Genomic DNA, 17783 nt, shown 5'->3' with positions numbered 1-17783 from the left:
ATCTTTCTGTGAATTTTTCTTGTGGCTCTTAACATACTCCAACTTTGTATAGTGTGTACTCCAACATCTGATTCTCTCCTAGAGGGCAAAAACATATTTTGTTCACCTTATTATCTTCAACTGTCCTCAGCACAGCCCTTGCAAATAGGTACATACTAAATTGCCACTGAATTGTACTTCACTGGGCTAGAAGCCCATCACTGAGAAAATACTTTAGACCCATAGAAAACTGTACAGTAAAACTCTAAGCTCGATGGTGGAGTACCTGTCTCTTATGACTTTAATGCAGGAAAAGAAGAAACCTACACATGGTCTTTGGAAGGCAGCTTAAAAAGTAGATTAAGAGGTGGTGAGCCTATACCCAGATTGAGGTTGGGAACACACGAACATGCACAAAGTATTCCTCAGTCCAATCTCCTTAATTCCTAAAGACTTCTCAAAGTTGCAGTCTTCCACTAAATCCCACCCTTACCTGCTTCTGATCTGCACACTCAAACGGTTATGAGTAATAAATTACTTCACTGGACTATTCACAGATGATAGCAACAGTTTTCGCATCTATTTACAACTGAGAAAACTTTTTGACACAAAACACATTCCTGAAATCAGGGGTCTGAATGTTATTTTGTATCCTTATTTATTTATTTATTTTTTTGCATCACCTCCTGAAAGCCTACATACCTTCGTTCTTTCAACAGAATACAAGGCAGAAGCACTCACCCATGAAACAGCATTTCAAAAATCTCTGAAGTAGACCCAAGTTTCTCCAGCAGGCTTAATTTCCAATGACCCTAACATGTTACAGTGAGTGCTAAATCTTGACTCCTTTCTTCACAACGCCAGAGAGGCTGATTTACCAAGATCAAAGATGCTGATCAGGCATCCAGCAGACCACCAGATCTAGACACTCCCTGTCTCTCCACAAGTTCAACAAGGGCCACATTCAAATAATTACAGTGTTTCCCACAGCTCCAGCCCATGGGAGGGGACAGAAACAAAGAGAAATCGGTGCCAGGAGAAACAGAATTTAATAAAAAGCTATGGTGCAGAATGATGCAGGTTCTCTATCCTAGACCCCAAGTTGCTCATCCTTTGAAGCACATGAAATAAATACAAATGCAATAGGATTTTCACTTTTCTGGGTACAGAATATGAGGTTTCTAATAATAGCTAATTCCCTACTAAGAGTAATTGCTTCTCTACCCTACTGAGTTTGATTCCTAAGCTAGGATGTCACTGCTAACACCAAGAAGTTTATTACACAGTGAGAGGAAGAAGATGAAGGTGAGGTATGTGGAAGTTCATGATACCATTTCCTCTCCACTATGGAGACTTGGGAGTTTTCCATTACATAAAGTTTAAAAGAAGGTTCCCTGTCCTCATGGAACATATAATCTAATGGGAGATTAAAAAAACCCAACAGTATAAGATAAATGACATCATCAGGCCATGTACAATTAAATACAAAATGACTGGTATTAGTAATAATTGCTATTAAAGTCAGAGTAAAAAGAACTTTATGACTGGCTGGAGCGGCGAGGGAGCCAGTCACAGAAGCTGGGCCTCAAAGAAGGGCAAGAGTTAGTGAAGACGAAGGGTTTCTTTCTCTTCCATCCTGGTTCAAGGTAACAAAAGAAACAAATATTTCTACTCACTAGTGAGAATACTTTGCTTGGAAAAAAATGGCTCACATTTATTTATCTTAAATGCACCCTCTGAATAATGAGGAGTCACTGAGATTTCTTTAAGAAAGGGCTGTACATCATGAAAACAAAGTTTTAATTATGGCTTCCTGTGTGGTCCTCCTATGGGATCCAATACTCACAGTGGAAAGAGCAAGCTTTGACCACTGCCATGCCTGTATGAGAGCTCCAACTCTCCAAGCTGCCCAAAGAGGGAGGCCAATACTAAATTTTCTGGTAAAGGAGCTTTCCATTCATTCCCCTGAGCAAAAGAAACATTTCAAAAGAAACTATATTCTGGAAATCATGCCTGAAGACTAATCACAGGAAAGAAGAACTGAGAAATTCCACACTTCTGATTGGGCAGTCTGAGGCCACTGAGACCACTGGTCCTTTCTCCTTAGTAACTTCTCTTTTACAGAACAGTGCTGTGTATGTGTGTGTGGTTGGGATATAGCTCCCACTGAACATCAACAGCAGACGGTAAGTATCTGAAAGTAACATTAACAAGGCAGTAACAAGTGAACTTGGCAGAGAATCCCACTTCAATGCTTTGACTCTTCTCATTCTCAAAGTCCAGAAGTATGACTAAAGTTGTGCACAGCTAGTTCTCTCTATCTCTGGTCTCAGTCCTCAATATACTCATTAGCCCAGAAGACCAGCCAATGACACTGACAGCAATAACAAACTGCAAATGGTAAGCACCAGGGAAAAAAGAAAGTATAACAGAAAGACAACATATTAGGACATAAATAGCTCTGACCAAGAGCAACAAAACCAGGATCTTAGACCTAGCTGGATCAATACGTGGTAACTGTAAAAGAGCCACATAACTTCCCGGGACTTCAGTTTCTTTGTCTGTATCTTAGAAAGAGAGGGAGAAATGACCTGAGCTGTTTTTTTGTTTTGTTTTGTTTTGTTTTTCTTATGTACCTGTTTGTAAAAATGATTTTGCGTATCTTTATATTTTTGGACTCCATCCTCCTGAATGTTGATTCTCAAAATCCTCAGCATTCTCCTACTTTACAGACAAAAAAAGTGAGGCCTCAGAAGGTTTTGAAAATCAACATCAGGGGAGAATGATCAGGAAGAACTAGCACAGGTCATCTCCCCTTCACTCTTTCTCAATAAATAATTCTCAACACACTAAGAATTGCTAGTTAATTGGCTTTCTCAGCTTCTGTTACCCTGAAATAGAACCAAGCAGGTGAAGACACAGAATACCCATCATCCTAGAAACATGCCAAGTCCCTAAGGACATGGAATGTTTTCTATTCATAGCACTGCACACCCAAGGAGCATGGTGAATGCACTGCTGAGTTTAATCAAATCAGATACTATCACTGTCCCATCTGGATGTAGAACACCCAAAGGATAATTTCCATACTCACCTATCCACAGCTCTGTCTAGTAAGTAAAACAGAGCCTGCAGGACCACATGTTGGACTGACTTGTGGGGATGATGTAATCTGGCAGTGAAGAGGGCGATGGAGGCGCCTGTTGGGTCCCGAACATTCTAGAGTACATAAAACAAGAAACACTTAGGAGGGTAGGGAGAGCTCTGTGGTGGAGCACATGCTTAGAATGCAGTACCTCCATTTAAAAAAAAAAAAAGACAAAAGCAAGAAACATTTAGAAAATAAACAGAAAATCACACACACACACAAAAATCACTAAGACGTCTTATATCCTGGACAAAGGTTTGCTATGAAGAGAATAAATGCTGACAATACTTCTCTGACTTGCATCAATTCCTCCAGAAAAGGAAGAAAGTTTATATCACCCCATGCCTTATTCTTAGTGTCCCCTGGATTATATCCCTGTGGTAGGAAAACACTACATTCTCTTAACTCTTCAATTACAGAGAAATTAAACAATGGCCTACACTGGCTGCCTAACTAATTCCCCAGGCAGGATAGCAAAGAAATAAGCAACAGGAGAAAGCCATAGTATAAGACCATGGTTTCCACCCTCTGCCTTAGAAGTACCATTGGATACTTACCTGAAAAGCTGTGGTCTCTAAATAGAGAGTGCTTGCATTAAATAAAGAAGGATGGGCCTCTGACACTGTATACTCATCCTGAAGGCCTTGACTAACCTTAATGGACCAATGAAGAAACTTTCCTAATCTACTGTGTAACTGATTTTTCAATTATTTCAATTATTACCAGAATAATTTCATGCAAAACTACACAGCTGTTTCACATCTGCTCTTCACTGTTGAGACTCTCTAGATTCAAGAAGAGATATCCAGGAACAGAGTCCAAAGAGTAAAACAGCTACAAAAGGAAATACTGAGACACCACAAGAAGGGTTCATAAAGACTCACTAAGATGGTGAATTTTCCACTAAGGATCTCAGAACGGAGAGGTTCCTCATGAGGCTTCAGCTTCACAATGCCTTCCTTCCTTCGTGTTTCCTAAATATAAAGCAAACAAGATGAATTAATATGAAAATACTGTATACCCATGACAGCTTCATGTAACCACCAAATCTGAGAGATAAGAGACTTTAGAAGTTAGCTTACTAAATCATCAACTCCTTTGTAATCTCCCTCTAGACCAAATGAGTATTACCAGGATTCTTATCTAATGCAACCTTATCTGGCCTAAGGTAGGATACTTTCCTTTGAATCAGTGAGAATCCTAACCCTGAAGACCAACCAATATACATCAATCATTTGAGGGCAAGGTCCAAGTTCTCATACATGCAGCAGCACTGATATAAATACATGCATCCAGGGTGGGTGAGTACAGCTCAGTGGTAAAGCACATGCCTAGTACCCACAAGGTCCTGGGTTCAATTCCCAGCACTCCCACTTAAAAAAAAAAAAAAGTTAAAATAGAATTTTTTTTTAAATGCACCCAAAACTGTTTGGAAGCAGACATCCTCACACAGTCTACAGGCTTAGGCCTCTCCTACCTTAAATAGGAGCCATACCTCCCTCAAATCCTCTCCAACAACAGCTACTAGGTCCTCATTTTACTCATCTCCATGGCCAGATTCTTTAAGCTTAGCCTCAGTTCCCTTACACTCCTACTGCATTCTCATTTCCTCCCAGTCTAACTATACCACCAAGAATTCCTGCTCCAATGACCAAGACCAAGTGGGCATTTTCAGTCCTCTTACATGACAAGATCAACCATTCATATGCTCTTTTTCCTTTGATAAAAAACATTCTAGATTTTCCTATTTCTTCAACTACTGCTTTCAGGTCTCTTTTGTGGGCTTTTTTCCATTCATTTGCTTACTCATTTCACTCACAGACTCATTAATTCTGTAAATATTTGTAGAGCAACTATTATGTGCCAGGCATTGAGCTAAGTGCTAAGAACACTCCTGGTGAGTAAAAAAAAAACCCAGGTCTATGTTTATATTCTTCCTCAATTCATCCCTGAAGTCAAATTCAAATGCCTTCACAGGCAAGGCAGCAAGTGAGTATGAGTGCCGAGATCACAGGAGAGTGCACGCACTACCTGAAGGTTTCAAATTCAACTTTAAAAAACAATACAGGACCAAAGAAAGCAGAGAGTCTGAGGTGAAGTTCTGCCCTAACATCTTTTTATTCCTCACTCTCCTAGGACGATCTCACCCACTTTCATGGCCCCAATATTCAGTTCTACTTTGCTCACTGTGAAATCTCTACTTCCAGTCCAGACATTTTTTTTCATATTTTTTAAATTGAAGTATAGATGATTTACAATGTTGTGCTAGTTTCTGGTACACAGCATAGTGATTCAGTTATATATATATATATACACACACACACACACTTTTCATATTCTTTTTCATCATAGGTTATTACAAGCTATTGAATATAGTTCCCTGTGCTATATAGTAGGACATTGTTGTTTGCCTATTCTGTATATAGTAGTTTATATCTGCTAATCCCAGACTCCTAATTCATCCCTTCCTCCTTTCCCCTTTGGTAACCATAAGTTTGTTTTCTATGCCTGTGAGTCTGTTTCTGTTTTGCAAATAAGTTCATTTGTGTCATTTTTTTTAGATTCCACATATAAGTGATAGCATATGATATTTATCTTTCTCTGTCTGACTTACTTCACTTAGTATGATAATCTCTAGGTCCATCCATGTTGCTGCAAATGGCATTATTTCATTTGTTTTTATGGCTGAGTACTATTCCAATACACACACACACACACACACACACACACACACACACTCTACAACTTCTTTATCCAATCATCTGTGGATGGACACTTAGGTTGCCATGTCTTGGCTGTTATAAATAGTGCTGCTGTGAACACTGGGATGCATGTATCTTTCTGAATTAGAGTTTCCTCTGGATGTATACCCAGGAATGGGATTGCTGGATCATATGGTAACTCTATTAGTTTTTTAAGGAATCTGCACACTGTTTTCCATAGTGGCTGCATCAAATTACATTCCCACCAACAGTGTAGGAGGGTTCCCTTTTCTCCATACCCTCTTCAGTATTTATTGTTTGTCTAGTCCAGGCTTCTTTTCTGAATCCTAGACTCATATCCCAGCTGCTTAGAGGACATGCCCATTTGGATATCTCAGTGGCACTTCAACCTTAACATGGCTAAAACTGAACTCATGACCTACTCTCTCCACATACCTGCACCCATTCATGTCTCCTAAATTAGTGAATACCACCACCATTTACCACTCTGCCACCCAAGTCAGACACCTGAAACCCTCCACTCCCTTTTCCTCACACACCAGTTTAAGTACCCCTGTCCAAACAATTTTACTTCTAGAATCTGCCCACTTTTTCTCTATTTCCCTTGACACCATGCTTAATGGCACCACAATCATCTCTCCTAGTAAGTATAACCGCCTTCTAATTGGTCTGTCTCCGATATAGTCCTTTCGATCCATCCTCTAAAGCAACGAGAAAAATCTTTCCAGAATGAAAATATGATCAAGGCATTCAGCTGTTTATACCTTCAATGAATTTCTCTGCCCTTAAGAAAAAGCAGATCCTCTCTGATCTGGCCTTGTTTACCTCTGCTGCTCAGTCTCTTGCCACGCCCCCACTCCCACTCAACACTTCAACTCAGCTCAATTCTTCTCTCAAAAAAAAATTTATTTTTTTTCATTTTTAGTGATTAAACCTTCATTTATTTAATTTAGTTATTTTATTCTGGGGGACGTAATTAGGTTTATTTATTTATTTATTAAAATGTAGGTACTGAGCATTAACCCAGGACCTCGTGCATTTTAAGCACACACTCTACTACTAAGCTATACCCTCCCCTCCTCAGTTTCTCTCTTGACCCTGGGCATCTAAACTTCCTGTCCTCTCTGTGATACTCCCATGCCTGTCTGATTTCTATTCATTCTTCAGATCTTAATTTAGAAGTCATTTCCTTCAGGAAAGCTTCCTTGACCCTCCGAACTAAATGTGCTTCCACAGAACCCAGTACTGCCCTATCATAACATTTTTATTATTGTTGTTTACTCTCTTTCTAAATAGTAATCTCTGCACCTAGAACATAGTAGATACACAATAAATATCTAATGAATAAAGGAATGAATATTGAATAAGGTGACCCACAAAATGGGTGCAAATGAGTTTTCATCTTAAACTAATCCTAGTGCTTCTTATCCCTTCTTCCTCTCTTTTTACAAAAATTTATTTAGGGAGATTCTGTCTCTTCAGAAGGATTTTGACTCCAAGGCTCTTGGGTATTGATCCACTTTTTTTTTTTTTAATTGAATGAAGATTCTTTTAAGTTCTATAGTTCTTTACAATTTTCAAAAGTTTCCCACACATGACTTCGTATAATCCCTCCTTCCCCTATATTGCCCCTCCTTCCTTTCCTCCCCCCACTGGTCATCACTAGTTCATTCTCTGTATCTGCGAGTCTGTTTCTTTTTTGTTATACTCACTCGTTTGCTGTATTTTTTAGATTCCACACATAAGTGGTATCACACAGTATTTGTCTTTCTATCTGACTTATTTCAGTCAGCATAATGCACTCCAAGTCCATCCATGCTGCTGCAAATGATTGCTCTACTTTCTTTATGGGAGTGGGGAGAACACTCAGAGAACTACCACACAGAGAGCGTGGCAGAGAGAACAGCAACACAGAGAGCCCAGGTGTCACAGGTCAGGGCCATTCCCGAGCTACGTACTCTGTAGCAGTGGAACAACTCTATGGCGCGGAGCACATCAAACTTCCGGGCCATCAGGAACTTGACGGCCACGTTCCAAGAGAGAGGGGAGACGTTGTACTGAACTGTCCACTTGTTAATCTCTTCAAGAAACTGCTTCGTGGCCTGTTTGACAAAGAAAATAAAGAGTAATTAGTAAGTAAAGAATGTATTTACAGAAACAAAAAAACAAGCAAGAAAAAAAAAAAACTTTCCCCAAGCAAGCCTGAACCCAAAGTTCACTACAGGGAGCAGGGAAAAACAAAAGCTGTGAACAGACATGAAACCAAGAATCATTAAAATTCATACAACTCCAGTGAGGTCAGAAGCCAGAGCCAGGTTCAGACAGCAGGGCTTAGCGCTGCAGGGATGCATGAAGAAATAATGAGGGGGGAGATCAAGGCTCCCAAATGAGGCAAACCACTGGCTCCAAAGGGCAGAAAAAACCCACCAAAGTTTATTTTTTGTTGTTGTTGTTTTTCAAGGTTTAAAAAAAAAAAACCCGAAACGGGGGGTGAGCCTGTGAAGGGTTATTGCATAATGCACAGTGTAGCGCAGCTGCTGCTTTGGTCCCAAAAGCCAGTAGCGCACAATCAGAAAACGGTTTTGGCTTTGGAATTAGAGACACTATTTGAGTACAGCAAAACTATTAAGAAGAATTTAACAAATCAGAAGGCCGACTGCTCTTTGCACTGACTGACCCCAACCCCACGAGACCTCTTCGTGCTTCCTGTGGCAGCCCCCCAGAGCTTGATGCTAGGGTCCAGCTCCTCTGGATAGCGGTCTGGGGAAGGCCAGCGGGGGCAGAGAGCCTACTTTGGAGGAGTAGGAAATTTTCATTATCACTGTTTGATCCCAAGCTGGCAAGATGCCTGTTTCCGTAACTGTTCTTATCTCCTGATTAACCCATGTTCTTCTATCCTTTCTCATTCTACTTCTCCTGACATTTATCACCAATCTCTGATCTAGCCAAACTATCCTGTTTCTTCTTTTTAGAACAGGATTTACATCGGGGGTTTTCTGCATGTGTTCTAAATTAGTAAACACTTTCTGCCTGGCTATTTGGTCTCCTCTAACTAGAAACTTTTCTCACATATTGGCCCAAAATGTGATCAACTTGATGAGAGTTCTGAAATTTAACTGATCAACCAATCAACCCCACAGTTAAGATGTATTTATTAAACTATTATGTATTTAATAACTATCTGTACATATCTGTGCTAAGTATAAAAAACACAAAAATGAGGTTTGCTTCAAAAGGTGTAAGACCAACCTACTATGCGACCATGGACAAGATAACTCTCTTTCCACCTCTAATTTTTCAATTGAAAGACAGGGGACAAAGGGTAACAGTAATGACCTACTTCAGAGTTTTGGCAACAAGTCCTACCTTGCAAACACAATCTAAATTGCTACATACATGTTTAAACAACTAGCAAACTAGAGCCCCAAGAGAGTCAGCAATACCTCCTAACAGAGCACCTGCTTCCTCAATTTCTAGGAAAGGAGAAAAGCACTTTATAAACCAGAGTAAAATCTAAGAGGCCTGAGGCTGCACCTGAGCTTTGGAACCCTCCACCTGAGGCAACATACCTCACAGCAACTGGAAAAGGAGAAAACCAGCAAAACTAATCAGTCAAGATGCATAAATTAAAAGAGCCCAGAAATAAAAGCTATGAAGAAAAGCTTTCAGACGATCACTTTGGCCCAGAACCAGCTGAAGTCAGACCGGAGAAGTGAGCCCCCGAGAAGACAACAGGATGAACTCGGAACGCTCCACCAGAAACCAGTTCGAGTGGCCTCTGCGGGGTGAGTGGCCAGCATTAGAATGAGAAAAGACGGAAGGGAAAAGAAGAGAAGCCGGCACAGAAAGACCCTGGAAACAAAACTTCAGTCCGGAAGGCTTCCAGGAGGTTTTCTAAAGGCTATTTGTTTTTTAATTAACATATCATCTTTTAAAGCCAGCCCTCTCTTGGGCTCCTCTGAAACTGCTTGTAGAATAAAACACCAAAATAAAACATACTTTTTCCCTTTTTCTAATGAAAAGAGTAAAAAGACATCAATATGCAGACAGGAAGGGAATATTCAGTTAAATGATCAGAAGGTGATATGAACTCATCACATATCCAACTGTTAAGATGATCTGTCATTTTGCATAAATAAGCCACGCCCCAGTAAGAGACATACAGGTTTCACACTTCCTTCAAAGTACATCTATATTAGCTGCCTTCTTATTAATCTCTGTGCCTTCAAGGTTCGTAACGTCCTGAAGCTTCCAAGAGCTGCTGCCTTGAGCTGACCTCTGTCCCCTGCTGGTCAGGATGTTATTCTTGGCTTTAAGCACGGGAACAATTCCTCCTAATTTGGCCTGACTAGGCCTTGCATGAAGAGAGTCCAGTGTACTATAAACAGTGATGTGATATTTACAGACATAAATACACACATAACACCTGCTATGTTCAGCCTCAAATTCACCCTCTTGCACCCCATTCCTCTGGTGAAAGAGATGAACCTCTTACAGAAGCCAGAAAGGATGGTCTCATCTTCAACAGCCTTTCTCCCAACAGTGAGTCAGATCTCCCCTTCATTTACACAAGGACTTGGCGCAACCACTAAAGTATGGGCCAACTTGGGGTTCTGTTTGTTACCAGGAAAACAAATCCCAGAAATTTTAATGAGCAACACACTCTTCAGAAGGGGTAATTGACATTCCTGAAATTAATATTCAGTGTATTTCCTGGTGAAGAATGAGCCAAAAAGTGAGTCACAGCTTACAAAATAATTCAGCTTAAAGTCAATGGTTTGAATCTATCTAGGCTTCAGAGTAACCACAAGTTGTTAACACCTGGCAGCTAAGGAGTGGTCACAGTTCAAACAGCTTCGTCTTCCTTTGGGAAAAGGTCTGAACTAATGTACAGAAAAACTAACATTACCATTTACAACTCTCCTCAACCCCTTAACCAGCTTGTTACACACGGGCAAGATTTGTTTCAGCAGAGTCAAAGCTTACTGTAATTACATACTTCTCCCACAATCAGTTTAAATCAACAGAAACAAGTTTCTTCACCAAGGCCATGAGGAGAAAGAGACCAGAGAAATCACTATAAAATGGCTGAGAAATCTGTTAAGGAGATTCCACCCTGGGCACTATCTACTGGTGTTGAAATATGGTATAGGAGAGAAGAAAACCAACACAGCTTCATGCTATACCAAGCTCCCAAGAGCAGCTACAATTTTGAAATGAGTACTAGGCAAGGGGCTAGCAACCCAAAAGGTCAAGAAAAACGTGCTGGCACACTCAGTTCCACAATTAGTACCTAAAATCCTGCGTTCTCAGTTCCACAGGTAGCACCTTAAATCCTGTATTCCAAGACAATGTGGGAGAGAGTGAAGAGTCAGACCCATAAGAACCCTACTCTTAAAATAAACTCCTGGGATGTCAGCCACCTAACCACCAAGAAATGAGTCTAGCAGTCTAGTGGGTTTAAGAGTCAGAAAGAACCCATCCTCTCACTCACTCCTGTGTGACCTTTGGGCAAGTCACAACTTCTCTGAGCCTCTATTTCCTCATGAAAAGATAAAACTTGAAAAAGACAATGGATAGAAAGCATCCACCAAAGTACCTGGCATCTGGTAGGTAGTCTCTGAGTGGATGTTCATTCTCTTTTTTTCTTTACTCCAGTCATTTCACACTGAAACTTCTTTCAACAGAAATGGAGTTCCTCAGAATCAAGGAACCTCTGTTGTTTCTCTTAAGCTTGTAGCAACCCAATCTTTCTAATCCATTTTATCCAAAAGCATAAGTGTAAATTAGAAACCTTCAATACATGTTCAACTGCAAGACAGAAGCCTTTAAAGGAGCAACTTCTCATTCAGGGCTCTGTGGCAACACAGGAAAAAAGCCAGGTCCAGAAGTACTTACACCACTGCTTCCATCTCTAAATCCTTTTGTCTCTACACTGGCAGCTCTGAGGATTAACACTGCCATCCTGAGCATAAGTCCTCTATAACAGAATCAAACTGACTTGAGACTATTTCTCATTCTAATATAGAAACAACTTTGTGCAGGATAAACACCATACAAAAAATGCAGTCAGTCACCCTGCAATGAATACCTAAATGAGGAAAGTGATTCAATGTAAGACTCATTGTCTGCCTTTAACCAAACGTGAGGTTACCTCTGTATTTCAGCAAATACGCCATTTCTCCATCAATTTCGGTACAAATGCATTAGTAAACTACCTTATTTGTATGCCTGTTTTCCCACCTTTTCTTCATTGTGAATTGTTGTCTTGTTATCTCTATTAATCCCTCCAGTCCCTATCAATATGCCAGGAAACAGTTTGAGCTAAGACACACTAGCTTGCTATAATACAGCAACATGAAGTTTGCTGAATTTTCTTTTCCCCATTTTTTAAATTGAAGTATAGTTGATTTACAACATTGTATTAGTTTCTAGTGTACAACATAGTGATTCAGTCATACATATAAATATATACATAGTCTTTTTCATTACAGGTTACTACAAACCATCAATACAGTTTCCTGGGCTATACAATAGGACCTTGTTGTTTATCTGTTCTGTACATAGTAGTTTGGATATGCGAATCCCAAACTCCCAATTTATCCCTCCCTCCCGCCACCCCATGGATAAATTTTCAAACTAAACACAATGATCTTTCCATTACCCCTTTGTTATTATGCCAAACATGGAAATAAACTAGTCTCTGAATTAATATTTACTGATTAATCTCAAATAATTTAATTTTATCAAGAAAACTTCGCCTTTTCTTAAAATGTGATTTTAAAAGAGTATTTTCTTAAATAGGGTTTTAATGCAACTTGGAAAAAGTTTTAAGAAAAACTTCTGATTTTACCATGTTATAAAATAATGTTTCAGCACTACACATAAAAATAGATTAAAAAACAAATTTCTTTGGTATCGCACAGGGAACTATATTCAGTATCTTGTAATAACCTTTAATGAAAAAGCATATGAAAGTGAATATATGTATGTATATGCATGACTGGGACATTATGCTGTACACCAGAAATTGACACATTGTAACTGACTATACTTCAAAGAAAGAAATAATAATGTAATAAGGAAAATTTGCAAAGAAGGAAAAGATCACCCAAAATCCCATCATCCTAAAGCTGTTTCCATGTTTTTAATAACTTAAAAATTAAAGTCCACAGAAAAATAGGAATAAATAAATACTTTTCTAAGTATGTGTCCCCACAACTAACCATACATATACTCACACACACAAGTCTTAGGCGAAGGAGAGAAAACAGAGGGACCATTCAAGTACATATTGTTTTAGTTCGGAGAATGGTTTCCGCTCTGGCAGCCTGCCGTGATTAGCAGCAGTAGTGTCAGAACAGTAGAGCTCCTTCAGGCAGCACTCATGTTAGTCAACCAAGCATTCACAAGTATTTGCTGAGGGCCTACTCTGTGCTAAGCAGTACAGAAGCTGTCAAGGAGACGTAATTTAGTGAGATAAAGACCCCATTCTGAGCACTTAACAGTCATTTAAACATGGAGACACGTATAAATAGGTCATCATTATATAACTGATAGTTCTAAGACAGATCTATGAACAGTGCTATGGGATTCAAACTCTCTCTAGGAGAATTAAAAACAAATCTTTTTAGAGAGTGCCTTGAAGGATGAGCAGAAATTTGCCTGGAAAAGACAAGCACTCTCGTTAGAGAAAACAAAATGTGTAAAGGCAGAGTCATGAAAGAACAGGGGTTACTGGGATACAGGGTGGCTGGTGTGGCCAGTGTGTATCTGATTAGTGGGAGATGGGCTGACATGGAGGCTGAACCACACTGGAAAAGCCCTTGTACGCTGTGCTCCAGATTCCAGATGTGGCCCTATAGACATGAAGGACTCAACAGAGATCTTTAAGCAAAGGGATGAAATCAGTTTAGTCCTCCTCTCCCAGCTAAAAATAGCAGTGGGGAAGCCAGACTGGAAGGAAAACATCTCGCAGCAGTGAGGAAAGCTCCGTGAAGTCAGGGATCATGTCTGTTTTATTCACATAGTTCCTAGCACTGTGCCTGGCATAAATAAGTATCTCCAATAACATCTAATAAATATGTATGAATGAATAACGAACAACATAACTCTGAAGAACATTAACATCTGGAGGGTAGCAGAGGAAGAACAAAGGAACTTTTAAGATTTACTTTTAGAAATATTAGTGACCATTGAGTATCAAAGAAATGTGAATTAAAAAGTAAGAGTTGTGAAACATCCCCTACCAAAAAAAAAAAAAGAGGAAAAAAAAAAAACAACAGGCTCAGATGATTTTCATGCCACATTCTATTAAACCTTCATGGTAACTCTCATGTTGTAGAAAGAGCAGTAAAATAGAGGACAAACACATCGTAACCAAAGAGGGCTTATCCCAGGAATGAAAAACCAGTTTAACACAAGGACATCTACCAAAGCAACTTTCTATATCAACAGATATTAAAGGAGAAAAAGTATATAACCTTCTCAACAAATGCTGAAAATGCACTGAATACAGTTCAGCATCCATTATGATTTTTTTTATTAATTAGCAAACTAGGAATAGAAAAAACGACCTTAATTTGATAAGGATTATCTAACAGAAACCTAAGCAATCATCTTACTAAATGGTGAAACATTAAAAGCATTTTTTTTCTATTAAAGATGGGAAGGCCAGGAGGCCTTCTATCACCACTACCAGTAACATTGTACTAAAGGTCATTTAATACAGGAAGACAAAAAGACACCTGCCTCATAAAGATAAAAACTTTAAAGTGGAGAATAAAATTCAGAAGTAAACCTATGTATATACAGAATTTCTATATACAATCCTTTATGTATATATATATGATACAAGTGATATGTCAATAGGAAAAGTATATTATATGAATTTGTTCACATACACATAAAATATTTGTAGGAGAATACACACACACAAAAACTGGTAATATTAGTCACCTCTGAGAAGAGGAAACAACTTGGAGCTAGGAAACAGAGTGAGAGGGCAAACTGTTAATTTTCACTTCTTTTAAACCATGTCCATGCACAACCTAACCAAAAGCTAAATAGAATTTATAAATTTTAAAAGATAAATAAAAGGGGTATCATTTTTGCCTATCAAATGACAAAAAATTAAAAAGACTGACAACAAATAGTATTGGTTAAGAATATGGGAAATGAGTGCTTTCACACAATGTGACAACTATGTAATTTACACCACTCCTTCGTATTAAGTTGGCACTTATCTAGCATAGTTTTAAATGTGCAAACCCTACGTCCCATACTACTACTTCTAGGAATCCACTGTACAAAATATAAACATCACAGTAAAAGACAGATACATACACATACACACAGAGTGCTGTTTCTAATATTTTGCCATTAGAAACAATGCTACACTGAATACAGGATAAATAGTTACTCATTGTAGCATTGTTTCCAACAGCAAATATTGGAAATAATCTAAATGACCAACAATAAACTAGGAAATGAATAAATTATGGAATGTCCATACAATGGACCACTATACATCCATCCAAGCACATCATAGTTTTCTGTTAAAAAGTTAGACACCACAAACATGGCATCAGTCTGTAAAACAATGAATGAAAAATCTTTCATCCTTTTGTTTCCATGTTATTTTATTACATTTTCTTCCAGGAAAAAATAAAGTGGAAAAGTATACATGAATTTCAAATTAATCCAAAATATTCCTATTTGCTTACTTAACTTATTACCAATGTTACTTAAGTTATACTACAGTAATTTCTGGCACTAAAAACTTTTTTGTAATGGAGGTATTAGGGATTGAACCCAGGACCTCATGCCTGCTAAGCATGCACTCTATCATTGAGCTATTTCCCTCCCCCAAAACTTTCTCAAAATGGGGGGGGGGTAAAAGCCGTCCAATGGGCAGTCCTCCAAAGTCCTAACCAAGAAAAAAAGAAAAGAAAAGGCTGGATGGGAAAACCAAATCTGCGCAGCCATTTCTAATTTGTAAATGGTTCTCATTTTAAACGCAGTAACTGACCTTTACATTTGTTATGACTTTTTTCCATTAGAAAAATGAACAGACCACAGATAATTAACCAAGTAAAAACTGTCAACATTTCAGTGACCTTTACTCCTAGTCTATGTCCAGCTCGGATCAGTTCCTGGATCATTCTTACAGCAACTGAAAAATATACACAAGAACGCAACGGAGGTAGTGCTTAGAATCAGACCTGCTTCACTTTATTTTTTAAAAATATTTACAGTGAGCTCAAGTCTAACTGATTTCTATTCAGTTTTCCTTCATTGTCCCTATTTATTGTCTATATTTCCATGGACCAAATTTTTTAAAAAATCAGTTTCACTTTAATTTGTTATTGATTTTTAATGCTTTCCTTCAAAAAGTGAAACTATGGGATATTTTAATGTCTCTAAATTTTTTTGATTCTTTGCACCTTACCTGTAAGAAATTCTGTATTTCACACTTCCTAATAAACAACACACGACATACGATTCCTTAGTCCACATGTTCAGATGGGTAGACACTCCTACCTTCCAGTGGTTCTCCAAGTAAGCCTCCTCTACCAATACACTAAATACCAAGTCCCTTCAGAGAAGATACAGTAAATATAATCTATTTATGAAAGATAAACCATTAACAGCAATCTGGGTAACAGTATTTTGGGAACTCACAACCAACTGCTTAAAACATCCAGCACAGAATCTTGCACAGTGGGTATTCAGATTTTCTTCTTAAAGTGTATCAGCACATCATCAGTTCTCTTTATTTTGGTATCTATGTGTCAAAAGACATAAACTCTCTTTTACCCATTAAGAGACCAAGGAAACTTCAAACTCAAAGCCTGGCAAATCCCACCTACAATGCTAAGTGCAGATAACCATGAAGGAAGGCCTAACACCATCCTCCTGCTGAAACCAAACAGGAATGGTTCTGAAATTTGAGACTCTTCCATCCATTACATCAAGCATTGTGTAAGAACCAGAAAGAATAAAAGCTAACTCCTATTAAAGGACTAACATCACAATGGGCACCGAATAGCAGGAAATCCAAAGTCAGGCTGACCAAATCAAGCTTCCCATAGAGTCCAAGGCTTCAAGCAATACTGAAGAGCCAGAGTTAATCGAGTTCTTAAACATGAACAGCTCCTCAGTGTTAATGACTTCCTACCAGCGGAAGTGAAGGGTTAGGGTTTATCAGCACTCCACTAGCCCAATGTGAAGGCCCCAGACCACAAATACCTATCTTTCAATACCTGACAAACAAAAAATGTTCTATTCCTTTCAAATTGCTACTTCTGTTTCCCTTGGCTCATGATTCCCTTCCATAAGTAGAGAGCATTCGTCACGCATTACAGTAAAGAAGGCAATTCAATCCATTCATTTGTTAGAGCAAGGCTTTGCCCCTCCCAGTTCACACAGGCCAAACAGTGTGGTCCAGCAAGAAATAGGAAAGTAGCAACCATTTGTGAAGCATTTAACATGCATCAAAGAAGGAACTGTATATATACCATACTCAAATGGCCTTGGCAAGCTAAGTATGATTAACCATACGAAGAAATCAAAGCATACACAGCCGAAGCAAGCTGCCCAAGGTCACTCGGCTAATAAATGACGGAGCTGAGGTTTTGAGGTTTGAATTCAAGCCTTTTCAAATCCTATAGTCTTTCTACCTACTAAGTGGCCTTGAAGATACAGGATACGCATCATTCATCTCATCAGATACTATGTATGGTAGGTGTTTATGCACAAAGTACTCTGCAAGGATATACAAGAAATGGTAATTGGTTGTCTCAGGAGAACTAGGTAGGTGGCTGAGAGACATCGCAATAGGAAGAATATTTACTAGCTTCTTCTCTGTACCTTTTAAGTTTAAATCATGTGACTATATGATCTACCAAAAAATATTGTATTAATTTTATATG

The 17783-nt window shown here is 38.8% G+C and overlaps 1 protein-coding gene across 2 annotated transcripts in view; it reads right to left on the bottom strand.

The window, feature by feature from the left end:
* PTPN9 (protein tyrosine phosphatase non-receptor type 9) overlaps positions 1-17783 on the bottom strand; it is a 64976-nt gene that overhangs the window by 27258 nt on the left and 19935 nt on the right. For both annotated transcript variants that reach the window (XM_072950982.1, XM_072950981.1), the window contains exons 2-4: positions 7809-7952; positions 4012-4101; positions 3074-3198 (exon numbers count right to left, since the gene is read on the bottom strand). In XM_072950982.1, coding sequence (XP_072807083.1) covers positions 3074-3198; positions 4012-4101; positions 7809-7952 — 359 coding nt within the window. The remainder of the gene's footprint in view (positions 1-3073; positions 3199-4011; positions 4102-7808; positions 7953-17783) is intronic.

The sequence above is a fragment of the Vicugna pacos genome, chromosome 27 (assembly GCF_048564905.1).
Source record: "Vicugna pacos chromosome 27, VicPac4, whole genome shotgun sequence".
NCBI lineage: Eukaryota > Metazoa > Chordata > Mammalia > Artiodactyla > Camelidae > Vicugna > Vicugna pacos.
The sequence above is the reverse complement of the archived record's forward strand: the minus strand, read 5'-3'. Positions and strand labels throughout refer to the sequence as shown.